Source organism: Paramormyrops kingsleyae, chromosome 6, assembly GCF_048594095.1.
Source record: "Paramormyrops kingsleyae isolate MSU_618 chromosome 6, PKINGS_0.4, whole genome shotgun sequence".
NCBI classification, from domain to species: Eukaryota; Metazoa; Chordata; class Actinopteri; order Osteoglossiformes; family Mormyridae; genus Paramormyrops; species Paramormyrops kingsleyae.
Window position 1 is genome coordinate 35,339,568 of NC_132802.1, and position 27,273 is coordinate 35,366,840.

The window sequence follows — 27,273 nt, forward strand, 5'->3', positions numbered from 1 at the left end:
CTTTAAATGAGACAGAACTTTTCCACCCAGAGCAAATAAAAATGGGGTTTCCTTACATGGTAACATTTAGTGAAAACTGTGAACACACAACACAGCATGCAATGAATGAACACATCCTTAAAACATATCTCTAAAGTTACCCTTTTTTATTCTTAGACATTTTGTATGTTGCTCTGGTTAAAGATTTTTTTTTTTGTAGAATAGTTGAGTTAAAATTTAAGCAAGAAATTCCACATCTAAGAGGAAATACAGAAACACTTTTTATTCAGAGGTGTGTAAAATATTTGCATCAATGGAGGTATAATGGAGTCGAAACAAAACTGAAGGTAATATGCAGAGGAGTATAGGCAGGTGGTATTTCTGTGTAACTAATACAGCATAGTGTTAGGCAGTTTGGCATTATTTTATTTTCCTGTATGTATGGAGGGATTATCAAAAAAACACTGGCTAATTACCAGGGGTCAGCAAGGAAATAATATTGCTCTAGCATTAAAGGGCAGATACTTTACAAAAATAAAATATTTTAAATCTCTGTGGCTTAATATTTTAAAAGGGGTTGTGGGTTCCAATCAATATTCCATTAAACTCTTCAGCTGTTCTAGGAAAAATATTAATCTGTCCATTCATTCATGTTCAATAGTCCATCCATATTATCACCACTTACCTAAAAGGCAAAGAAAAATAAACGTGTAAATGAGCATGTGGAAGGTGTTCTGTAATGAACTATTTCAAAAATTTAAAGTGTTTACTGACTTTAAAATGTTTCTCCCCTTAAATAACTAAAATAGTGAATTCTGGTTAGCACATGCAACCCAGTAATCATGTCTGCAGTTTCTGCATCTGTAACAGTTTAAAATCTTATTTGACCTACCTGGCCACCGGCTTTGCACATGATATGAAAAATTATCATCTAATAATTCCACAAATAATAATAATGATAATAATAATGATAATAATTATTATTAACATTGCTGTTGTCGTTGTTTGGTCTTTGTATGTATGTGTGTTTATACTTGTCTACAGTGTTAAAGAAGACTTTTGTAGCTGGGAAAACAGAACTTTGTTTCAGATGCAACATCATTTCACATGTCATGTGCAAATACACATTCCAAAAACACATATGTATAACAATATATACACAACATATTGCTGTCTGTGTCGTATACTGTTACAAAATATAGAAATCTCTTTATATTACATTTGATTTACACTCCATTTTTTCATAAATAAGCTATTCAGAGTGTTAAAAATAACTTGGCTGTTGGAGCATTTATATGCATATTTCATGAATGCATGTTAGTTATTTATTCCCTAGAATGATAATGTGTTAAATGCAAGTGATTGCGCTCTTCTGGTTTATTTTAATTTTTAAATGAACAAAGTGTAATTTCTTCGTTTCGTGGCCAAAAAAGGGCAGCATTACGATTTTCCACACTTCGCTCGGAGCTCAGTTCGACACGTCATCCTTTGTGGATGATATGTTCTCCAGGAAAGGCCATCTTCCTTGATATGCTAATGGAAAATGGAGCGACTGAGGTAATGATGCAGTCCATCCTACTGGATGCCCACCAGCTGTAACACTGCTGACTGTTCGCCTGCATGCGCCTGTCTGGCTTTTGAGTTTCACAGCAGTGGCTTTCTTGCACTTCCCTTGGACTCAGCAATACTCTGGTGGCTCATGCTCCCATTTCTCCATAAGAACATGGCCGCCGACTCCTCGCTGCAGGCTGTTGGGGCCCCGGGGCTCTACCATCGCAGAGCAGGCGGGGCTGTCTCTCGGGCCCCCAGCCTCGCAGCTACACCCCCGTCTACCTGCAATTGCCTTTCTGCACTCCGCTAGAAAAGGCACTTCTCTTGGCAGGCAGCTGAACACGTGTCCGTCCCGTGTTTGGGGTCACAGCGAGCGCTACACGTTCGAAATGCATATCATTTCATCTGCCAGGTCCTCCTCGTACCTCCTGCTGGAGCGCTCGGACTCCTCGTCGCTGTAGCCAGCAGAGATGTCCTGCAGCTCGTAGTCCCCTCGGCGGGGGCGGCCCAACCCGCCTTCCCCGCCGCCGGCTCCCGGCAGCCTGCCACTGTTCAGCAGGTGGCTTGCCGCACTCTCCATCTCGTCGATGGTCAGCTCGCATGCATCTGCAATCTCGCGCGTTGCCGCCGTGACAAACATTGGGTCCTTGGCAAACCGGCCCAGCCCCTCGGATATCAAGACCTGCACGACAGCGGGAGAAAGGTTACAGTTTGCCGGGCTTTTGGCCATACTCATGATAATAATAATATAATAATACATTTTATTTATAGTGCCCTTTACATCACAGGATCTCAAAGGGCTGCAAAGAGACAAAGCAAACAATTTAAAAGTAAACAAATTTAAAAAGTGGGGGAACCAAAGGATTTGTTAAAAAGAAATGTCTTAAGACACTTTTTAAAACAGTCAGTGGGTTGTGGTGCCCTCAGGAAGGCAGGGAGGGCATTCCACAGGCGTGGAGCAGCAGCACAGAAAGCCCCATCTCCCATAGTCTGCAGATTGGTTCTGGGTATGTGGAGGAGGTGTTTGAATGCGTATGGATGGAACACAATTTCCTTCAACTCAACGTGTTTTAGGTTGATAAGTTCTTTGAGGTGGGGGGAGGCATGGCCATGGATGCATCGATGTGTAAGCAGGGAAACCTTATATTCAATTCTGGCGGAATCGGGAAGCCAGTGAAGTGAGTGGAGGATGGGAGTGATGTGCTCATGTTTTCGCACCCTCATCAGGATCCTAGCTGCAGAGTTTTGTATGTATTGGAGCTTCTGCAGGCTCTTGCTAGGAATCCCAAAGAGAAGTGCATTACAGTAGTCCAGTCTAGAGGAGATAAAGGCATGGACCAGCTTTTCGGCATCTGGTAGGGAAAGGATGGGGCGGAGTTTGGAAATGTTCCGGACATGATAGAAGGAGGTGTTACAGAGGTGGTTGATATGGGATTCAAAGGTGAGTTGGGGATCCATTTTTACGCCAAGATTTGTGACTATTGATGAGAGATACTAGAGCCAGAAAAGATGATGCTGGTTATGGCTGATGATTTGGTCTGGTGAGGAGTGCCGACCAGGATGGCCTCGGTTTTGGAGCTGTTGAGTTGAAGGAAATTGTGTTCCATCCATACCTTTATCTCCTCCAGACAGACGGTGAGTTGAGACGGGGATGATGGTGATGATGTGAGTGGCGTTGCAGCTGTGGCATTTACATAGAGCTGTGTGTCATCAGCGTAGCAGTGGAAGGAAAATCCATGGCGGATGATGACCTGACCGAGCGGAGTAAGGTAGAGAATGAAGAGCATAGGGCCAAGAACTGACCCCTGGGGAACGCCACAGGAGACGAGGTGGAGTCACCCATAGCAAGGTATTCTATCCGGTTTGTAAGGTATGATTGGAACCAACTGAGGGCAACGTCAATGAGTTCAAAGGTGGAATGGAGCCGGTTTAATAAGATGTCATGGTCAACTGTATCAAATACAGCAGATATGTCCTGGAGGACAAGCAAGGAGGGAGACCCAGCATCGGATGACATCAGGAGATCATTTGTGACTCTTACGAGTGCAGTTTCTGTGCTGTGATTTGACCGGAAACCAGACTGGAATTTTTCATAGAGGTTGTTAAGTTTTAGGTAGTTATGCAGCTGGATGGCAACTACTTTCTCAAGCACTTTGGATATGAAGGGGAGATTGGAGATGGGCCTATAATTGGAAAGGACTTCTGGGTCAAGGCTGTGTTTTTTGAGAAGTGGTCTTATGATGGCTTTCTTTAAGACAGAAGGGATGTGACTAGTTTGAAGAGAGTGATTTATAACAGAGGTGATAAGGGGACTTAAGATAGTGATATGGGTCTGCACCAGGGAGGTTGGAAAAAGGTCTAAGGCTTCATCTTCCTGATGATGCTCTGCACCTCATCTGATGAAGCCAGAGAAAAGCAGTTTAGGGGCTGAGAGATAGCACATGTTGAGGGAACAGTTTGGATCTGAGGACCGGAAAGGGCAGAGGGAATGTGTGTAAACTTGGAAGTGAAATAATCCATGAAATGACTGCACTGCTCTGCTGTGGTGCCAGTAAGTGGGAGGAGGGGTTGTGGTTTGAGAAGATGATTAACAGTGGAGAAAAGCTGTTTGGAATTTCCCGGACTATTTCTGATGACATTAGAGAAAAATTGCGACCTTGCCTCTATAAGAGACTTTGATTATTTTTGTTGGTGCTCCCGGTAGGCTTGCTTGTGAACAATAAGGCCAGATGTTTTATAGCACCGCTCAAGAACCCGCCCTGCTGTCTTCATTTTCCGAAGCCCATCTGTGAACCAGGGCGCTGTGCGTGAGAAGGTCACAGCTCTGGTTTTAACAGGGGCATGGTGGTCCAGGAGGCTACTCAGATGGCTGTCAAAATAGTCCACTGCTTCATCGGCTGATGAGAAATGTGTGGACAGATGCTGAAAGTCTGCTGCCAAGTGTTCTGGGTTAATGTTTTTGAGGTTTCTAAAGCAGATGTTCTGTTTAGACTTGGAGAGGCTAGAAGGGGATAGCAACTCCATAGAAATGACCTTGTGGTCGGAGACACCTAGGTCATACACCTGCAGATTGGTGAGAAAAGCAGAGTTTGTGATGACCAGTTCCAAGGTGTGTCCCCTGATGTGTGTAGGGACATCGACAAGTTGTTTGAAATTAAAGCAGTTGAGCAATTGAAGAAATTCCGCAGCAAAGTGACAAGAGGATGTTCATATCACCTAAAATGACAACATCTCAAGGATGAGATAAAAATAAAAATTCAGAAGCTGTATGGATCAAACTTGATGCTAAAGATTCAAATGGCCTAATTGTCGGGGTTTGTTATAGGGCACCTAATGTAGCTGTAGAGGAAAGCAGAATATTATATGATGATATCAGGATTATGAGTAATAAAAATGATGTGGTGGTTATGGGTGATTTTAATTTACCTGGGATACAGTGGGACACAGTCTCTGGCTCTTCTGTAAATGAACTTGAGATGGTGGAATTAGTACAGGATTGTTTTTTTACTCAGTTTGTTAATACTCCTACCAGGGGAGAAGCCCTTCTTGATCTCGTTTTTTGTAATAACCAGGATAGGATTGGAAAATTAGAGGTTTTAGACCCATTGTACGGTAGTGATCATAACATGGTTAAATTCGAGGTTAATTTTAGTGTCCGAAGAGCAAAGTCTAAATTAAAAGTATACAATGTTAGGAAGGCTAACTTTAATGGTATGAGACGGAAATTAGAAACTGTAAACTGGACAGAGTTAAATAGCAAAACAGTTGAAGAGGCATGGGAATTTTTCAAAAGCACATTGTTGCAAGTGCAAGAGGACTTCATACCTGTTTCCAGCAAAACTAAATCTAGGAAACGACAACCAAGGTGGTTTACTAAGGAAATTAAGAATAAAGTCAGGAGGAAAAGGGCTCTGTTCCACAACTGGAAAATAACTAATGATTTCATAATCAAGCAGGAGTATCTAAGTCTACAGGCAGAGTTAAAAAATGACATTAGGCTATCAAAGAGGGATGTAGAAAGAAAAATTGCATTGGAGGCTAAGCATGACAGTAAAGGTTTCTTCCAATATTTTAACTCTAAGAGAGCACTAAAAGCTGAAATCACTAATTTGCAGGATAGTAAGGGCCTTATAATTGATAACGAAATTGATATGGTAAACGAGTTTAATGATTATTTTTCAAGGGTGTTCACAATAGAGAACACAAGTAATTTACCACCAATTAATACGAATACAGCATCGTCTATGACCAATATATGTATAACTGAGGTTGATGTGATACTAAGCCTAGCTAAACTCAAAATAAATAAATCGCAGGGGCCTGATGGCATCTTACCTTTAGTCTTGAAAGAGATGAGGGATATTATTAGCCAACCTTTGACTTTAATATTCCAGAAATCGTTATCTGCGGGTGTGGTACCATCAGATTGGAAGCATGCTAATATAACACCCATATTCAAAAAAGGGGATAGAAGTAATCCAGCAAACTATAGGCCAATCAGTTTAACTAGCATTACTGGAAAAATAATGGAAGCTATAATTCAAGTGAAAATGGTAGATTACCTAGATGCAAATAACATTATAAAGGATAGCCAACATGGATTTAGGAGAGGTAGATCCTGCTTAACGAATCTGCTTGAGTTCTTTGAGGAAGCTACAAGTGAAATTGATCACAAAAAGGCCTATGATGTGATTTACTTAGATTTCCAGAAAGCCTTTGATGTTGTCCCCCACAAACGGCTCTTGTTAAAGCTTAAAGCTGCAGGAATTTTAGGAACTGTGGCAGCTTGGATCAAAAACTGGCTAACTGATAGGAAGCAGCGAGTAGTTATTAGAGGCACTATGTCACAGTGGGCCTCCGTTTATAGTGGGGTACCGCAGGGTTCAATTTTAGGACCACTATTGTTCCTAATTTACATTAATGATATTGACACGAATACATACAGTAAACTGGTTAAATTTGCAGACGACACTAAGGTGGGCGGGGTAGCAGATACTAATCAAGCAGCAGAGAGGCTTCAACGGGATCTGGATTTAATTAGCGAATGGGCTGATACTTGGCAGATGAAATTTAACACAGATAAATGTAAGGTAATCCATGCAGGGAGCAGAAATATACAGTACAGATATTTTATGGGTTCCACTGAAATAAAGGTAGCTGATTACGAGAAAGATCTCGGTATGTATGTTGATGCTTCCATGTCCCACTCTCGCCAATGTGGGGAAGCAATAAAAAAGGCGAACAGAATGTTGGGTTATATCTCTAGATGTGTGGAGTTTAAGTCAAGGGAGGTGATGTTACACTTATATAATTCCTTGGTAAGACCCCACCTAGAATACTGTGTGCAGGTTTGGTCACCATACCTCAAGAAGGACATTGCTGCCTTAGAAAAGGTGCAACGAAGAGCTACGAGAATGATTCCTGGTCTTAGAGGAATGTCTTACGAGGAGAGGTTAGCGGAACTGAATCTGTTCAGCCTTGAGCAAAGGAGACTAAGGGGGGATATGATTCAGGTCTATAAGATTCTAACGGGTCTGGATGCTGTTCAGCCAAATGACTATTTCAATATTAGTCTAAATACTAGAACTCGTGGCCATAAGTGGAAATTAGCGGGAGAACATTTTAAAACAAATTTGAGAAAGCACTTCTTTACACAGCGTGTAGTCAGAGTATGGAATAGTCTTCCTGCTATTGTAGTGGAAGCTAAAACCATGGGTTCCTTTAAATCAGAGCTAGATAAGATTTTAACAACTCTGAGATATTAGCTAAGTTCTCCCCAAACGAGCTTGATGGGCCGAATGGCCTCCTCTCGTTTGTAAATTTCTTATGTTCTTATGTTCTTATGAAAGATGAGTTTGGTTTTGGTGGTCGGTAAATGAGAAGAAACAGCAAGGGGGAAGGGAGCTTACATTTAAATGCAAGGCATTCAAATGAAGAAAGTTCAGGGAGTGGTAAGAGAGATAACTGCAACTCGCTGCGATGGATGACTGACAGGCCACGACCTGTACTGCGGGCTCTCTGGAGGTAGCTATATCCTGGGGGACGGCTCTCATTCAGAGAGATATAATTATCTGGTTATTGCTTGGTCTCTGTAATGCACATAAAACCCAGACATTTGTTCATTATATGGTTGTGTATAAGGCAAGATTTGTTTGTGATAGATTGAGCATTTAACAGTTTAATTTTGCTGTTAGATGAAGCAACAAATCTTTGCAGTGACCGTAGCAGAGTGGAATCCACGCCACGTTTTCCGTCTGGTTCCCGGAGAGGTGTTGTCATAGAGAAGCCCTACTTATCCAGTAGGGGACACTGCTCTGATGACGTGTGTGAGGAGCGACAGGTCGCGTGGCCGACCAGAGAGCCGGGATGGTGGAATTTGTCTGTGAGTAGAGGAACTTTCTTGGGGAACTTCTGTGGATATAACGCGGTCGGTGAAGAAGTCCAAGTTGTTTAATCACTCTTATGCACGGTGTAATGAAGAAACTGTTGAGATTCATCAGCTGGTCGGCAGAGTAATTTAACATAGTGGTAACAGCAACGGCATGAAAGGAAAATGCGCTGCAAATTGTTTTTCGTCGCGTGGCTGCTAGCCCGAAATACAACACAGACTTTCGGCTATGCAGCAGCGATGGCGATGAGTGGCAACAAGCTACTGATACAGATCAAGGGAGTCTCCGGGCAATGTTGCGCTAACTGCAACAGATAGACGAACGCAACTCAGTAGCTCGTGACTATTTTTCCCACTGGTCTGTTACGCGGTTAATAAAAAAGGCAAAAGGTTATTCAAAAACTTGCCGTAAATGTATCCTTAAAAACTTGTGGTTATTTGGCTTGACTTGACTAGAGAGGCGGCGAACAAACAACGCCAGCGTCCTCCCCAGCATCGACCAGCCAGTCAAGCATTAGCATTAGCATATTGCATAACGATCCATGCACCTCTGGTCAAACTGCCGCTGGGTGTCCTCCTTTTACCCCCCATGTCCTCCTCTTTCCCTCCACTTCCCACATCCCCGTCAGCAACTAGCACTAGCACAACTCCCGATCATGCGCACACAAACACACACACGCGCGCATGTCGGGTAAACATATCTTTATGGGGACCGCTCATTCATTTCTATGGGAAAAATGCTAACGCTAACTATGAAAACCTTAACCCCTACCTAGCCCTATCCTTATCCTTAGCTTTTTCATTGCAATTTTATTAAATTGAGTGATGGGTATTCGTCATGTTGTGTGTCCCCATAAGGTAGGTACACTCGCACACACACACACATGCACACTATGGAAGCTGAGAAAGCTGTTTATTTTTTTCATGCTATGCTCTCTAGATAACAAAATAAATATTGTGATAGATATTCCATTCCCAGCTTCTGTAGCACATTTATGATATAGCTCCCCCCAACAGGTTGTGTCCTCCTTTTTAGGATCATGCTGGTGGTCACTCTAGCTAACCCCCACCACCTCCACCTTACCGCCTCCACCAGGCTGCTGACACTCCCCCTCTTCTGCTCGTACAGGTGGCAGAACTCCATCGGTATCTGCAGGTGTCTCGGCACATGGGCCCTTTGCCGTCGGTCTGCGTCCTCCGTGTACCAGGAGCTCCGGTGCACGGACATCTGGCTGCTGCTCCGCCTCCTCTCCCCTCTGGGCCGGTCCACTTGGATCAGAGGGGTGCAGTAGGGAGAATGTTCCTTCTTTATGGGGGTGGCAGGTGGTGTGGCCCAGGAGTAGATCGAGCAGGAGGGGGAGAGTGCTAGGTTCGAGTCCATCCCAGCCACAGCCATCACCTAGAGATGAAAGTACAAGCCACAAATCTGTCACAACACCAGCACAGCCTTCACCATGCGCTTACACTGGCATGCGTCCAGCCTACCTGGTGCTGCATTAGCTGAAGAGGTAAAGCAGTGAGACGTGGAGACAGTGGCATCTCATCTTGACTGTTGAGTCTCCTCAGACACTCAAAACTGAAGGATGGCTTTTGGTGCGCTGAAGATGAGTTTGCAACAAATGTAATGGTATCTCTTTCTATGAACGCCATGTCTCTAAGAATCTATGAACACATAATGCATTCATAACACATTATTAACATGGCTAAAACTATTTATAAAAAGGTATAACACATTATAGCCATGCTTATTATGCATTATGAATGCTTTACAAAGCTCTCATCTATAATGCACAGTTGATACCTTTATAATGCAGAACAAAGTATCCTTAATTCATATATCGACCATTATAATGCACAATGAGGGTATCTGTAGTGAATTTTAGATGGGAGTTTCATTGGAGATTAAGAAGTATTATAATCAACACTATAATGCCTTATGACTGTCAATAGAAGGTGATGTAATGCTTTATTAATTCTTTTACTGACCATTATAATGCAATATGAAGGTACATTATAGATGAGAGCATCACTGGAGCTTATGTAGTATTATAATCAACACTATAATACCTTATGACTGTCAATAGAAGATGCTCTAATACTATTAATTATTTTTGTACCAGCAAAGCGTGCCACTCCATAACTATGCTGGATGCAAGAGCTTTTACTGAACATGAACTCAGGGCCTGAACAGGCAAGTCTCAGTTTGACAGTTATTTTGTTTTTTTCACACTAGGTAGTGTGCTGGGAAAGCTGTAGGCTATCCACACTAACCTTGCAGTGTCAGAGGAAGCAGTCGTCTCTTTGGGGACTTGCACGACTCGTGGAAAATAGGGGACTCGTCTTCATGATGGTAACAGGCGGCTGCATGGTAGTAACCCCTCGGGGTTTCGTAATCGTGGTCGCTGTTGCTATGCACCTCTTTACAGGATCTGCAAACCACACAAACATGAACATTTTTAGGTCATCACGTCCTCCGTAGTCTCCTTATCTGATTAACTCCTTTCATTTTCTTCCTGCCTCATCAGTAAAAACACCGACCAATATCAGAGATACATAGCGTTAACACCCCCATACCCCCCCGGGCCCTTTTAAATGACATCATCATCAGGAAGGTAACCTTGACTAATGACAGGACCGGCAGAATTGAACTGTATAAGTATAGGTGTGTAAATAGAGTGAGTGCTGGTTCCATTCGACGAACCTGTTGTCGTCACAGAACTCCTCGCCACTGTAATACTCCAGAGAGCAGCAGTCCAGGTCAGAGTATTCCTCCAAAGAATGGTCCTCTTTGCAGATGGCGGGATGCCAGCCATCCCCCATATCTGACCTGCGTGTTTAGGGTCAGAGGTCAAACTCTAAGAAAAATAACTGTAAGAATACAATGGTAAACAAAGGTAAACAAATAGTCTTCTTATAATTAACTACTGCAAAATTAGTATAGCATAATTTTTAATTTCATTTACGCTGGTCAAAATAAACTTTGAATACATACTAAAGTATTTTTTTTTGTAAAAAAAAAAAAAGCTAACAAACTGTGAATATAATTTCCCATGAAGAAACGCCCACATTGTGTTAGATCGCGACTGGGGGCGGAACGGGGGGGAGCTTAGATTACAGCTCTGGAATCTTAACAGAGAGCAGAATACTGATCTCTAACCGCCATTCTGGCTTTAAGGTACCATCAGGCAGTGGAGACGCTCAGAGCAGGGGTCATGCTTGGTGCCCACATTCTCCTTCTCCACATAACAGGCTGATGTGTATCATTAGCTCCCTCCTTTGATATCCTGCGACAACTGGCACAGCTGTAATTTACTGCTCAGATGACCCAGCTCTCATACTGCAGCCACCCCATTTCCAAGGAAGTCACACCAGTAAACAGATGCAATTTTCCTGCTTACTGACTGCATTCCAAGAACGAGCATTTGCCAGCGATTATCAAGAACTTGTAACCACATACCTCACAAAGGTCTCACAGTAGCGGGTCCTATTCCAGGCAGCAGGCAGAAAACATGTTGATTGGATTGTAATCAGGGGACAAGGGACCCAGAAAAGTAACAATGCAACATGCACTCTGTACAATACCTGACAATAAACAGTACTGTGCAAAATATTTAAATTGGTGTAAATTGCTATAAAATGGTATAAAACCATGATGTCTGTCAAAGTGTGTTTGCTGAGTCACTCCTAAAGTATTTGCAGTAACTAGATTGAAAAAGATCTATTAAATACTAGTTACTAGTACATTTTCTTGCATTAGTTGACTCAACCGTTAGCATCATTATCATGTTTGGCTAATGAATCAACAACCTCATCAAGTTATTTCCGTAATTAAGAGAGCTGATATTTTGCACATTACTGTATATATCACAGCATGTTCATGTGCCAATTTTCAGATGAACAACAACAGCTCTGGCTACTGGAACTTTGATGGCCTTGTCAGCCCTCCCCCCCATCAAACTCCTACTGCTCCCACACCCCACTCTCCCCACCTCTGTAAAAAATCTTTAATAAAAGCCCAACTTTGTGTGATTTGTCTCAAAAGAATTCACATTAATCTGATCTCCATCTGTGGCTGTCCTTTATTGTGCCACCACTAAATGACACTGTAAAATACTGATGGGATGTGTCTCAAAATCAAAAAAGTCCCAGAGTACCAACTATACCATTAGTTAAACTTTTTGTCTGGAAACCCCCAAAAACGTACACCAGGTTTCGGAAACTCTTTCAATATGATTGAATTTTCCTGATTTGTCTCAAAATGAAATAGACCCAGATATGCAATGCTATTGGGAAGTTGGAAAAAGATGCATTAAATACTTTTAGAGTTACTGTGTTGACAAGATCAAGTGTCAATGCAGCTGACCAGCCAATACCTCATTGCTCTACTTATCACTGGGATACCTCTATTCATCACCAGGTCTGCTGTTACATGCACTACACCTCATCATAACTGTTGCAAGTTATTCAAACAAATGGCACAAATACAAGCTACCTTTTTGCATATGATTTCTTGCGTGTGTCATGGTCATTTTTAAAGCAGGAGCCACGGGTGGGGAACCCATTTGTTGAAGGGCGATGGACCTTGGACCCAGGGAAACTAGACACGTTGGCATTGTTGAGGTTGGCATTGGTCGATTTAGGGGACTTGAAGCATGAGTTGTTGAGGTGGCTGTAGGGTGGCTTTCCATGGTTGGGTGGTAGGTGGATCTGAAGAGGGCGTTGTGTTGCTTTGGTCAGATGCATGGAGTTCCTCTGGTCCCCATTGACGTGATTGACATGATTGCCAAAAAGTCCCCCGTTCCTCTGTGAGCAGACAGTCTGGTCAAAACAACTCCAACTATCTCTATAATTATTTAGCAACATAAAAACAGCATTTTTCCTTTAAAACATCAAGAAACAATTACCTTCATTAATGATTTTGACAAAAAAAAAAACCAAACGACGCATAATTCTACCAGTTTGATTCAGGCTAACAAACACAACTGTGTGAAATACACTGTACAGACTGTTACCCTATAAATATCCTCATCATCATCAGGATTATAGTCCACCAGATCTTCATCCTGCAGGTCACACGATATGGCCCGGCGGATTTCAGGTCCGATATCATGTAGGGTGCGGAGGCCAGCCTGTGATGAAGACAGTAGTAGCACCTTAAAGATTTCCTGTGGTGTCTACATCTCATGATCAGGCACAATGCAGAACTGCAAATCTCCCTGACACAAGCAACCTGTAGACATTATCATACAGTACAATCTTCAACAATTTCTTATCAGATTCTGGTCTGATATCTGAAGGTGTTTTTGCTTTCCTAGCACGCTAATATGCTATGCACACCTTGCATTTTTGGGAGTCTATCTGAACTTCTTTGGGTATAAATGAGAGCAGCTGACAGTAGTTGACAAGAGAAAATGTCTTGTTGCTATTATTGAAAATACAACAACTGAACTCAGCAATCCATTTTTAGAGATAAAATACCTTTAAAATAAAATTTGAGGTAATATATTTTGCCCAACCCCATGGATTAGCATATCCAGCACCCTCCCCAAACCCCACCATTAGAAAATAAAGAGAAAGGCGACCCACCCACCTGCAATGCCATGGTTGTGTTCTTGGATGGGTGCCGGCCCACAAGGCCCTGCTCCTTGCGTTTCTTAAATTTCCTAAAGTAGTCCTGTATCAGGAAGGTGGCATAGAACTTCCCCACGGTCACCTCGTCATCTGGGTGAACAGACCACACAACCCCGCCCCGCCCGCCATCAGATGAGCCCCCTTGCCCCATTCTCATCTACAATTGACTGCAGTGATGGAGAGTGTAAGGAAAGCCAGAGACAAGTCAACATATGGCTCTTTAATGAACCATTAAATGCCTTAATGTCTGGGTGCAAATGCTAAGTAAGCATAACAAATTGTGGTTACTTTGGTCTGTGGAAAACTGTCGGGATTTCGGGGTTTGTTAATTTGTCAATCTATGTTTAGTCTTCCATGTTTTTAAGTTCTTGATTGGTACATGTAAGAACAGAGGATATTTCACTATAACAGAAACAAACAAAAATCTCAGAACGTAGAACACAGCAAACGAGGTAGGGAGACTGAGCAAATTAAAGAATCTGAATATCAAATACAAACTAACATATAAAACATAAAACATATAATATTTCAGACACAGGTATCGATGCATTCTATTACTTTCGTAAATGATGGAATCCTAAAATATTTTGTTTATACACTGTAAATTTACAGCGAACAGCTACAATGTACCGCTACCCGCTAACAGCTACAATTTACCGCTACCCGCTAACAGTTACAATGTACCGCTACCCGCTAACAGTTACAATGTACCGCTACCCGCTAACAGCTACAATTTACCGCTACCCGCTAACAGTTACAATGTACCGCTACCCGCTAACAGTTACAATGTACCGCTACCCGCTAACAGCTACAATTTACCGCTACCCGCTAACAGTTACAATGTACCGCTACCCGCTAACAGTTACAATGTACCACTACCCGCTAACAGCTACAATGTACCGCTACCCGCTAACAGCTACAATGTACCACTACCCGCTGCTCTACTTTCTCTCCAATCTAAACGAGGTTTTAAAAAGCCACATAAGTTACACTGGAGCTTAGGACAGAACTGGAGGGGATGGTGATGCAGCTCTAGATCCCACTAAGCACATGCAAGCAAGCGGAGCCGACCGTGTGGCGTTAACCCCAAACAGGGCGTCCTTTGAACGCCACGGGGGACAGGGCTAAGCCAGAGGTGACACCAGTTCCATGCCACCACCTTGAAACAGAATTGCTTCAGAATATTCAGAAGGACAGAGGGCGCACAGACAGGGGCAGAAGCTGTGGAGAAGCTGAGGGCGGGGGTGACGGCGAGCTTTCGACACAGAGAGCATGCACGCCGTGAGGTCTGACACGCTACGGACGCAGTGAGCCCACAGAGGCCCCACAGGGACAGGCAGGACAGAGCAGATAGACACATGGGCACGCTGTAGTCAGAGGACGGGGACATGACAGAGATCGAACCACGATGTGAGACACGTCGGCCCTAATCTGTATTTCAAGAAATCAAAACAGGAAAAAGCTCCCCCCCTCCCCCCCAAAAAGAAAGAGAATACAACAGTCCAGCCTGCTTTTTCACAGTATTGCATTGGTGTGAGGATTCTAGTTTGTGATATAAAAAAGAGATTTTTGATCTGGCAGGGTTTTTTCCGAACCTCTGATGAAGTCAGTATCAAGATTAAACCCACGCCTTTCTCTGAGTGTGTTTGTGTGTGTGTGAGAAAGAAGAGACCAGGCCTCTAGCGATAGTCAGTTAAGGCCATGTGACTGACCACCAGCAGGGGGAACCACTTGGTCCAGAAGTTTCATACTGGTTCGTTTCCAGATAGTCCTGATGACGGCCCTCAGCTCCTCGTTGGCCTGCTCCAGGTTTCCTGGGAACCCAAACATGGGTAGATGTTTTCAAATGAATTTGGAGGAAATCCAGGTCGACAAGTATTGACAAGGTTAGCCGAGAGCTAGAAGCAGACCAGGATGTTTGTTAAACGGAGCCAAATCTCATGGATGTTCAGGGGAAGTGAACTGGGGAGTGAGCACAGGGATTTGAAAGTTTCATTTTTATTGCACAGTATGTTTTTGTGGCTTTCGGTAACTGATGTTTAGCATTGCTTTGTGATGCATCATAAAATACCATCCAAATAAATGCTCTCTCTGTTACTCGTATATTATCATTTCACATACATCTGATGACACCCTTCACCCGTGGGGCTTGATGGTGGAGAATATGACCTCAGATCCGAATGGTGGTGAGTCAATTAAATGATAATATATTGTGTTTCAAACTGTATTATACAGTTATGTTTCATCTTTACGAGACAGTGGTTGGGAGCCTTGGCATTCTCCTACCACATAGCATTCAGTTACCTTCAGTCTTGATCTTCAGAGCTGTCCGCACCAAGGCAAACAACGTTGCGTTGAACATGACCGTCCCATCGCTGTTTAAGGGCATGTTCATGGCAACCAGTCTCTGAAGTAAGATGGTATTGGGGTCATGTGACAAACAATCACATTAAGTAGCAGAAGCTAGGAGCTGTGCTACTGACGAGCATTACACACATGACATCACACGCCTGATATCACACACATGACATCACACGCCTGATATCACACACATGACATCACACGCCTGACATCGCACACTCTTCAGGTACAGCTGTTCTTTCTTTCTTTCGGTCATGCAACTGAATGAGTGCAGCTGTATGAAGAGGTGTTCTACAAGCTTTCATTCAGCAGTGATTGAAACCTTTAATGTTGCGAAGACTGTGAGAGCAGCTTTCAGCTTTAAAGCAGCACTTTCTGTGGCCGAGTACACCACATCACAACCAGCTGACTGATACCCCATTTCACAGAATCGTCACAATGCTCACGATCATTTCCTGCGTCTATCAGTAATTTTAGCAAAGAAATAAAAATGTTAAAACACCCGTGACTTCTGAATAGGTATCTGTGTGCCTCTATGTGGTGACATTTACAATCTTCATGGCATTCTGAAAATAGTCCCTGCAAAAATCAGTAATCCTAGAAAAAGGAAAAAATGATTAATTTGCCTAAAGATCCATCATAACAGACGCATAATAAAAACGTAAAGCTCACAGACGTGTGTGTCAATGTGTACAGATGAATCTGTGTGTGTGGATTATGTTAATATTACATTGTGGGGTCTAAATGTTCCCCACAATGTAATAAAAACCTGTTATTTTGACATTGCGGGGACCAAATTTCAGGTCCCCACAAAGATCTGTGAATGCAATCAAAAAACTAAAAATGGCAAAAGTCTTGTATTTTGTTTGGTTACTTCTGGATAAGGATAGGGGTTGGGGTTAAGGTTGTCATTGATGGATTAGGGTTTTTCCACATAGAAATGAATGGAGAGTCCCCACAAAGATATAATTACAAACCTGTGTATGTGTGTGTGTGTGTGTGTGTGTGTGTGTGTGTGTGTGACCCACCTTGCAGGCCACTCGGTGGGGGCACAGCTTGCCAAATCCCAGGGGGGGCTGGATGCGGCGCAGGAGCGTCACCACGTCCAGATGTTTGATCCTGCCTCTGCGGGGAGGAAACACCCATTCAACCAAGAGCTAGAAGGGCAGCGCACCCGAAAACAGACACAGCCTGCTGTGGTTACACTCACTTTGCTTCTGGGTCATACTCAGACCAGATCCTCTTAAATTCATCCAGATGGTGAGGACCAAGGATTGACCAATCACGAGTTAGATAATCAAAGTTGTCCATGATGACAGCAACAAATAAATTAATGATCTGCAAGAAACCGGTACACAGATATTCCTAGGAAATTTGTTATGTCACAATAATATTTGAATCTGCCAGGATTTACAGTTATTATTTGGTTTCCACTATCTCGTGTGTTTACATCCCTGAGTGTGATGCGGCAGACTTGAGTCGGGTCTGTAAATGGGCTTGCGAGAGTCTGTCTCAGCAGAAAGTGTGCTACAGATATTCTGGGCACAATATCAGCAAGTCACTGGGGACAGTCAGGCACACCCAAGCAGTATTAACACTAACCATGAGAAATAATTACCCTGATCAGAAATGAGAAATTCTGAAACCTCTGCTTATAGGCAAAAGAAATGTCACCCTGGCTGTACAGGGGGCCTGAGAACGCAGACATCAGATAAAGGAGTGACCACAAACCAGGAAGGCGCAGAGCATGTAGAAGCTGATGAAGTAGATGATGGCAAAGCTGCTTCCGCAGGTCCTTTCCTCCCCGAGGTTGTAGTCTGACTCTGGGTCGCACAGTTTCCCGTGCAGACAGGCCAGCATGATCTCCTGCCAGGCCTCCCCGGTAGCACACCTGGGAGAGGGGAGGGCGTCTTCACATGCGCAGCGAACTCAGGGCGCGGGCCCAAAGTGTGTTATGTACCTCGCACTTCATATTAACTGTGTTGCACATCCCTGGTCTTTTTTAGTTTAACTTTCTGTTCCATATTTATTACATATTCATTATATTGCTACTTTTTATGTCTTTATTGCTTTCACTGTTTTTATTATGGCGGAGTTGACCACCTTGCATTTCACAGTGTACAGTCTGACTGAATACCCTGCATGTAAAACCCTGAAATCCTGTCCGACCGATGAGGAAAAACAGACGTCTGAAAATACAAACCTAAAGAGCAGGAGGACCGCCTGAGGAAACGTCTGGAAGTTGTTGTTTCGGTTGATTTGTGTGCCATCCACCATGGCAATCTTCCCAAAGACCTGGAGAACGAATGCAGCACTGCAGTAGGACATTGCGTATTATTCTACAGTCAGTGATTTAAGGGGGAGAGACCTGGCTACCATTTACCTGCATCCCAATGACGGCGTAGATGAAAAACAGCATGGCTATGAGAAGAGCAACGTAGGGTAGGGCCTACAGACATGAAAAGTCAAACCGGTATTTCACACATAAGAAAACAGGATGTGATCCATCTGCTTTCTAAGAAAAACCACTTAACATTTAACTGAAGTTACATTTCTACCAGTAACTGTTTTTGTATTACCCTGTGTGTGTGTCTGTGTGTGTCTGTGTGTAGTGATTAGTGAATGTCTAGTTGTGTGGATTCCAAAACGCTCTTGTTGATGTCCAGCTGTGGCGCTATGTGACCGTGACCTCTGACCTGGAAGGACTTGACAAACGTCCAAAGGAGCGTCCGAATGCCCTCTCCTCTGCTCAACAGCTTGACCAATCGCATGACCCGGAAGAGGCGAAAGAAGGTGATGGAGATCCTGGCACTGTCCTCGGTGTTCTGGAGAAGGTGGTGAGTTGTGAGCATGTGTAGAGGGCTGGGAGAAGGGGGGGGGGGCACTAGAGAGAACTGGTAGTGCTTTAATACCCAGTGTGTGTCACACAGGATCACGACTCAGGCACCCTGGGAATGCCGCCTGCTACTCCGTTCCGCCTTGCATCTTTTATGACAGAATGTTAGCCAGCGCTAAAGTGGTAATACCACAGCACATCATACAGAGTGCTAAATATCACTTAAAAATAGATCATTTGCTCAGTGTACCCCTTATTTCTGCGGATACCAAAAAAGTTAAACAGCTAATAAATTAGCTGATATATGTGTACTATAGCACATTGTAGGTGAATAGGTCAAAATAAATAAATAGTTAGGTAAATAGTTTAGTAGTCCATGAAACAGTAAATGTTACTACTATGTGCCTGTAGTGACTATTTTAAAGCACTACCAAGTGTCGCCAACAGGTGGCGCAGGGGGGGCTGACAGGCTGGGCAGCATGCCATTGACCCGGCCATACTTGCCTGTGCCGTACAGTACAAGCATGGTTTCTTCGGTCCTGAGACAACACATGCAGCAGTGATGTTGCGCCCGGCCCTCGGGGGTGGGGTGGGGTGGGGGGGGGGAGGTGGGCATGCACTAGTGAGAGTGATCTGCATGTGGCCTTCACAGGGAAGGACCAAGCGCACTGTGGGCCTAACAGAAGAACTCAGGGGCGTCACATTTCCCTCCAGAGTAACACGGCAAATAAAGGCAGTGGTACAAAAAAAGGCAAAATTAAAAAAAGAAAAATAACAAAATACAAATCAGGGACTTTTCGGAGCAAACGATGGAGAAATTAACATGAAAATAAAACCAAGTGGAGGCAGATGGGCATGGCACTGCACAGAGCATCTTACCCCTGCCTCCACCTCCACCATGACAGTGTCTGTTGGCTTTAACATCAAAGAGCTGCATTAACTACCCAAACATGGCACTGTGACCATGCTTCATCTATACGAATCACTGCACATCCGGCCTAAGAAGTGACACACACAGACAGACGCAGACACAAAACATCATGAGTGGACACCCTACAATGCACATATTCACATGTATATTTGGTATATACATTGAACATATATATCATATAGATGCTTGTTCATACAGAAAACATGAACAAAATAATTGAACTAAATCAAAAGTCAAGGAATAGCGTACATACTGTGTGTGGTTCTACAGTAGCTGCAAGATTTTATAATGCTTCTGCAACACGATCTGTCCAGTCCAAGCAGCTTCTTAGGCTTCTGATGTGTGGTCCTAAGCACTAGTGAATGTCATTGTAATTCGCAAGGCGCTACGAGAAATGTCACCAAATCAACAATCGTCTAATTAAAAACAACTAAAGATCCTAGTGCTAAAATGTAAGCGAACTCAAAATGCAAGTCTATATCTCCATGGCATTAATGAGGCATGCTTCCAGCATCGCATTCATCAAGCAAGGACACAAGGCATCTGAATGGCAAAGAAGCTTTTTGCCCCCCAGTTTTGGAAAGTCATGCAATTTAGAAGGGGGTCTCCTTCTCAGACGCTGCGTCGCGGCTGGGCCATGCACCTAAGACTACACACCTGTTCCCTAACGAGCTCCTCACTCGGAAGTTAATGGCGCTTTACAGCAGGGAACAGAACAAAACACAAAGCATGACAATTCTAAATGCACGGCATCAAAGCGCTCGGTTTCCTGGGAGATGACAAAGGAGTCACACAAACCAAAACAACAAGGTTGGGCGCATTATTTCCAATAGCGTCCTTAGAAAAGGATGGGCAACACCCCCTGCTCCCCCCCCCCCCCTCCCCAAGACAGTTAAAGCTGTGTACTATTAAGAACAATGAACTTCTTCTTCAGAAATTACTCTGACCAGGGTTATTACTGTTAACAAAAACTGAAAGGGAAAACATTTTCATAAACTGAAATAAAATAAGACACGAAAATAAATTTTAAAACTACAACGAAAAACTATAAACACCGCTTCCAAACCTAACTGAAATAAAACAAAAAGAAATGTCAAATACTTTCCGTTATTGTTTTCAAATACTATTTAACTGAAGTAATGATTTGTTTAACTTTACCATTAATTATATGAGGAACATGTTTTGCTCATTCTGAGAACATTGGTACATGGTGTGCACTGTGTATTAATGAAGGATTCTCTAAAGATCAGAAACATAAAAGAGCTCTACAGCTTTCAGTCTCTACCGAGAAATAAAATTACTAAGACTGAATGATATAAAGACTAAACAGAAATACGTCTAAAATATATTAGCTAATAAATCAAAACGATAACAATACTGACCCAAACTAAAATTCCAGAAGTTCCACAAACTAATAAATAAGTCACGCAAACCACTAATAAAAATACAGATCATATTTTATAGCTTCCAAAATGGAAAAACTGGAAAGAAACAAAACAGGAGAAATGGTCGGACTGACAAAAGAAAATCAGAAGATATGGGACAGCTCCCAGTGTGGGGGATAATGGTGGTTTAGGAACATTGTTAAGCTGCTGAGAAACTAAGAAAAAGATGACATACCCCTATGTTTATCGATCAGGCTCAACCTAGTCGAGAACAATCTGAGACCAGGTGTGTCCCAAGCCAAGGGTGTCCTAATGTAGTCCATGCCGCCTCTTCTAGTGTTCAGCAAAGTAAGAGCTAAGAGGGCAAATAACCGCCTTGATACGTAGGGTAGGGCCTACAGACATAGGGTAGGGCCTACAGTGTGTCTTGTTCAGTGAGATATTACTCAAGGGCATCTACTGAAAGGCTCACTCCAAACAAATGCTCATCAGCTACAGCTCTGTAGCTCAGGAGAGCAATAACACCACACACCCGCATAGAGATAGACACACATCTAGAGGGAACATCAGTAAAAGGCCGTCAGAGGTTTTATCTGGCCGGGAAATCGAACTGATACAAGTTGCTTTGTTATCTGACACAGCATCACAGTTTTTACTAAGCTGTATGTCAGCATGGTTCATTACAACTGTACAATTGTTCTCAAATGCACACACAATCTAAACAAAAAAATTCTGCCAAACATAACAGAGAAGTCACTTAGACGTGTCACTGGAATAAAATATCCATACAGGTATAGAGAATCTGATAACTGTCAAAGTGTGGGCTTGTTGACTGATGAGTACAATGGAGCTACGTTTTTAGAATGTCTTGCTTATCATTGTAATTACGTAACCATCAAGGAACAATCATGGGCCTATATCACGAAGCAAGATGTGTTGGTTAGCTCGATAACTTGTCGAATTTAAGGTACCCCGGTTTAAATGGACTTTATCTTCGCTCAATTGCATTTAGCCCAGACTACCTTAAATCTGTTATCCAGCTAAAATCCTGCTTTGTGATACAGGCCCTAGATTGATCATCCAAAACGAAACACCACTGATAGTGTTACACCAATACTGCGGGTAGTTTAATTAACCACAAAAGGTCAAAGTGAACCATTTTTTTTAATTCAGTATGTTGAAACTTGCTCATTGTCAATTCCATCAAACAGTGGTTAAGCAAAATAAGGTAGAGGAGCCCGCAATGTCCGACCCTTACAGAAATTAAATTTTAGGCCTAACAGTTTGTCTCTAACAGTTTCTAAGACATAAGTTAGACTCCTGACATGCTAGAGATGATAACTGCTTTTTGTAATCCGAGGAGATTATGATATCATCAGAAAACATCACAAATCAATGACAAATCTTAAACATGACACAATCAAACACAAATAAATGACATAAGACACTAAAACGACAAAAAGACATACAAAGTAACATCTAGGACTTCACACTTTAAAAATCCTGATTTAGAAGTATAAGAAATTCAAAAGAATAAATTAACAAACAACCCTTTTTATTAGATTTAGAAAAAGTGCTTCTTCTCATTGTCTATAAATATGAATCAGCACATATGCATAAAAGTGACAGACAGGAAAGGTTAGAATTCCGCCACTACAAATAAAAATCACCACAAACATTTCAGACACTATAAACACGCAATAATCGGCACAAAAATCGGTCTTGCAATAATCATCTTATAATAAAGCAGGTCAACATACCACATATAATTTACATGACCTGGTGCATTTAACATATTAAAAAAATTCTAATGTCAATACTCAAATCATGAGTATTAGCAGCCATATTGCAGAATACGCTTTTAACCTGGTTCAGTAGGCGTGTACTACAGTGGAAAAGCAGGCCTCAGATTAGCCTCTTCACCCCTATAATTTTGATGTTACTGCAAGACCTCTGCTGGAATAGAGAGGCTACAGGACATACATGAAAATGGTTACTTACATTCACTTCTGTGATGGCGATGTCAACGACGCTACCAACAACGATTAAGGCATCAAAAGTGTTCCATGCATCGGCGAAATAGTGCTGTCAGGGTTAAGTCACGGAACAAGAGGAAGAGAGAAAGGAAGAGAGAGGCAGCAGGGAAAGGAAAAGAGAACAGGGAATCAAAAACCAGACAGGAATTCTCTCAAGAATTAGGCGAAAAGGTTCAGGAGTAATACTTGTGGAAGAGTACATTTCTGGCATGGATGTAGGGATGGAAAGTGATCCCAATACCTGACATCTTCAGTCAGATGGCCTCTGAGCTGGCAGAGGAGCAAAAACACAAGGTTTGCAGTAACACAGTGGAACACTGCTTTGGACGGGGGTGAGACATGTGGAGGGACCAGGTGGAGGGTGGTTGGGCCACACTCAGACTGACCTCACTGAGCACAGTGTACGCTATGCTGCCAGTCACCATCAACATGTCAAATACATTTCAGGTGCCAACAAAATAGTGACAAAGTAAGAGTGCATAGGGGAGGGACAGGACGTCATGGAACAGAAAACGGAAGGAGAGGGGAATATTGGGCAGAGCATCAATTAACTTTCCACGAATACACAGTAATTCTTCCCAATATTTGCTTTACTTTTTTAATGCTTAAAGGAAAGCACCAGTGTAAAACCTTAATAAACACTGACAAAGAACATAAAGAATACAGTCATCTGAAGAACTGCTGGCAACTTTCATGAAAATGAGTAATATGTAAATATGCACATAATGATTTGAATGTTCTGCTGAAACACTTATGGAATCTGTATACTTTTATCATTGTTTTGTTACAACGTTTTGAGTAATTCAGTAATACAATAATGTTCGTTTTTTTTTTTTTAGGTTTGCGCTTATAGACTAACTTCTTTAAATCAGACCACAAATCAGGAGGCTTTCAAACTGTTTCAATCCCTTAATTTTTGATTATTGTCCAAAGGGACTTGGGTGGTATTTTCAAGTATATACATATACATTCACAAGCACACACACACATACACACACATATATATATATATATACAGTATATGCGTGTGTGTCTATCTGTGTATGTGTCTGTCTGTGTGTGTCTATCTGTGTGTGTGTCTGTCTGTCTGTGTGTGTGTGTCTGTCTGTGTGTGTCTGTCTGTGTGTGTCTATCTGTGTGTGTGTCTGTCTGTCTGTGTGTGTCTGTCTGTGTGTGTGTCTATCTGTGTGTGTGTCTGTCTGTCTGTGTGTGTCTGTCTGTGTGTGTCTATCTGTGTGTGTGTCTGTCTGTCTGTGTGTGTCTGTCTGTCTGTGTCTATCTGTGTGTGTGTCTGTCTGTGTGTCTGTCTGTCTGTGTGTGTCTATCTGTCTGTGTGTCTGTCTGTCTGTGTGTGTCTATCTGTCTGTGTGTGTGTGTCTGTCTGTGTGTGTCTATCTGTGTGTGTGTCTGTCTGTGTCTATCTGTGTATGTGTCTGTCTGTGTGTGTCTGTCTGTGTGTGTATGTCTGTGTGTGTCTGTGTGTGTGTCTGTCTGTCTGTGTGTGTCTATCTCTGTGTGTATGTCTGAGTGTGTCTGTCTGTGTGTGTGTGTGTCTGTGTCTATCTGTGTGTGTGTGTGTGTGTCTGTCTGTGTCTATCTGTGTGTGTGTCTGTCTGTGTCTATCTGTCTGTGTGTGTCTGTCTGTCTGTGCGTGTGTGTGTCTGTCTGTCTGTGTCTATCTGTGTGTGTGTCTGTCTGTCTGTGTCTATCTGTGTGTGTGTCTGTCTGTCTGGCTGTGTCTATCTGTCTGTGTGTGTCTGTCTGTCTGTGTCTATCTGTGTGTGTGACTGTCTGTCTGTGTGTGTATCTGTCTGTCTGTGTGTCTGTCTGTGTGTCTGTCTGTCTGTGTCTATCTGTGTGTCTGTCTGTCTGTGTGTGTCTATCTCTGTGTGTGTCTATCTGTGTGTGTGTCTGTCTGTCTGTCTGTGTATCTGTCTGTCTGTGTGTCTGTCTGTGTGTGTGTCTGTCTGTCTGTGTCTATCTGTGTGTGTGTGTCTGTCTGTCTGTGTGTGTCTATCTCTGTGTGTGTCTGTCTGTCTGTGTCTATCTCTGTGTCTGTCTGTCTGTCTGTGTGTGTCTATCTGTGTGTGTGTCTATCTGTCTGTGTGTGTCTGTCTGTGTGTGTCTGTCTGTGTGTGTCTATCTGTGTGTGTCTATCTGTCTGTGTGTGTGTGTCTGTGTGTGTATGTCTGTGTGTGTCTATCTGTGTGTGTGTGTGTCTGTCTGTCTGTATGTGTATGTCTGTGTGTGTCTATCTGTCTGTGTGTGTGTCTGTCTGTGTGTCTGTCTATCCGATTTGTGTAGGTTGATGACCATCTGCCTCTCTACAGGAGCTTTTTAAATATTTTTGTAGGCCCAGCCTGGGGTCACTCAGAGGCACTGAATGTAAGCACCAACAAAAATCCATTTTTTCCGCTAAAATCAGCAGTAATTTTGCCCTCAACATTATGTTCCATACTTGGATTAAACTAATGAATAAAGGCAAACCTTACCATATACTAAGATACACTGAAAGAGTTCATGGGTTACAATTTCCTACAGAAATGAAACCGAAATACATTAGAACGGCCGCTGTTTTACTGTAATTGGGTTTGACTTGCCGGAAAAATGCTCAATCGTCAGTTACGGTGGATATAAAAAGTGAACACTTATGCAACCAGCTTATTGTATGTTTTTTATAATTTCCCCCCTAACAGATTTGTTTGTTTTTCATTTGAATTGTACAGGCTGTAGGCCGCATTAAAAGTGGGAAAAGTTTTTTAATGATTTATCGTGGTCTCATTTTTGTACATCACAAAAACCAGGCATTTTATGAGGTTTGTACACTTTTTATATAGTTCTAGTTCTAGGCATGTTCTGGGCTTACCTGGGCAAGAATGATCTGCTGCATGCTCATATTTATAAGCCCGATATCAATAAGTGATATTATGATTCACACTTTTCAGTATGATTCACACTTTTCATAATATGATGAACGGTTGGCAAATTCAGTGAAGAAGTGGTCTGAAGATTCAAACTTTTGTACTGCAGAAGACCTGGTCAGTACAGTGAAGGTGATTATTGACACAGCTGAGTGAGATGGGTCTGCATTACTACAGATCCAGTGCAGCATGGTGCCCTTCTGCAAGAAGCTAAACAGCCTCGCAAGCATCGTCCTATTTGAAAAAGATACTGAATGCTTGATTGTTTGTAATCCCACAATACTATAACAAACTGCACAGGCTTGCTACTTTAACAAGCTGTATGGTTATTAATTATCATTGTATTAAAATGCACATGCTGAATAAACGTCTTTTTATTAGTGTTCCACACATCAAAAAATTGTAGTTCTAATAAAAAGAATTGTGCCAATGGGCAAAAAATAGGCAATTTTAAGAAAAACAGAGCTTCATATATTCAATGGCTTTGAGCAACCCCAGAATGGGCCTAGTAAAATATTTTTAAAATATTTTCTAATCAAGCACATTTAAATTCATGGGAAAAACTTCAATTTGTAAAGTCCCAAGTAGGTTTTTCTGAAAGTTCCAAGTAGGTTTTTCTGGACAACCGTACCGACATGCGGTCCACTTCCATTCTCCAGATGTGGCCATCTATCTGCCGCAGCCAGGTGTTACGTGGGTGTCCCCTTGGCCTGGTCCAGCCGCTCAGTTCCTCAGCAATGAGGATTCTGCGAGCTGGTTCACCCTCAGGGAATCACACCACAGGGCTGTGTGGCTGTACCTGATGCTCCCACACATGCAGGTAATGTGCCTCATTCGGGACTCCCTGAGCAACTGCTCACTTGACACAAAGACAAACCAGCGGCACCCAAGGATTCCAGTGTTCAAATCAGGTCACTGGATAGTATCCGTGTCTCGCAGCCATACAGCAAGACAGGACTCTAAAGAATTGGTTAATATGGGCACTGTTTATTTTATAAATAATTTTTCTCATTTTTATGTAGGGTGCCAATAATTCTCAAGATGACTGTATGCGATAAACACAGTGAAACACCGCTTCTCTGTCTTTTTTATGTTGTTTTATACTTCTAAGCATCAGTGGATAAGAAAGGGGGCACAAAAAAGAAAGAAACCCAGCAATGTACAAGTCAATCCACACGCGGTGAAGCAGAAAGTCTCCTGGAACCATAATCTGCAGCAAAACTCATTCCTGTTTTCATTTCAAACAAATGCACT

General features: G+C 42.5%; 1 protein-coding gene across 4 annotated transcripts in view; it reads right to left on the reverse strand.

The window, feature by feature from the left end:
* Positions 1-247: 247 nt before the first annotated feature.
* Positions 248-27,273, reverse strand: part of LOC111833375 (voltage-dependent L-type calcium channel subunit alpha-1D) — a 97,658-nt gene continuing 70,632 nt past the window's right edge. For 3 of the 4 annotated variants that reach the window (XM_072713128.1, XM_072713127.1, XM_072713130.1), the window contains 19 exons: positions 23,064-23,147; positions 19,626-19,661; positions 18,607-18,735; positions 18,294-18,359; positions 18,114-18,205; positions 17,642-17,801; positions 17,121-17,248; positions 16,939-17,035; positions 15,854-15,956; positions 15,262-15,363; positions 13,509-13,639; positions 12,931-13,047; positions 12,411-12,721; positions 11,376-11,402; positions 10,620-10,745; positions 10,190-10,347; positions 9,404-9,516; positions 9,003-9,317; positions 248-2,212 (listed from right to left, as the gene is read on the reverse strand). In XM_072713128.1, coding sequence (XP_072569229.1) covers positions 1,907-2,212; positions 9,003-9,317; positions 9,404-9,516; positions 10,190-10,347; positions 10,620-10,745; positions 11,376-11,402; positions 12,411-12,721; positions 12,931-13,047; positions 13,509-13,639; positions 15,262-15,363; positions 15,854-15,956; positions 16,939-17,035; positions 17,121-17,248; positions 17,642-17,801; positions 18,114-18,205; positions 18,294-18,359; positions 18,607-18,735; positions 19,626-19,661; positions 23,064-23,147 — 2,601 coding nt within the window. In that variant the 3' untranslated portion in view covers positions 248-1,906. The remainder of the gene's footprint in view (positions 2,213-9,002; positions 9,318-9,403; positions 9,517-10,189; positions 10,348-10,619; positions 10,746-11,375; positions 11,403-12,410; positions 12,722-12,930; positions 13,048-13,508; positions 13,640-15,261; positions 15,364-15,853; positions 15,957-16,938; positions 17,036-17,120; positions 17,249-17,641; positions 17,802-18,113; positions 18,206-18,293; positions 18,360-18,606; positions 18,736-19,625; positions 19,662-23,063; positions 23,148-27,273) is intronic. The other variant, XM_072713129.1, reaches the window with a different exon arrangement.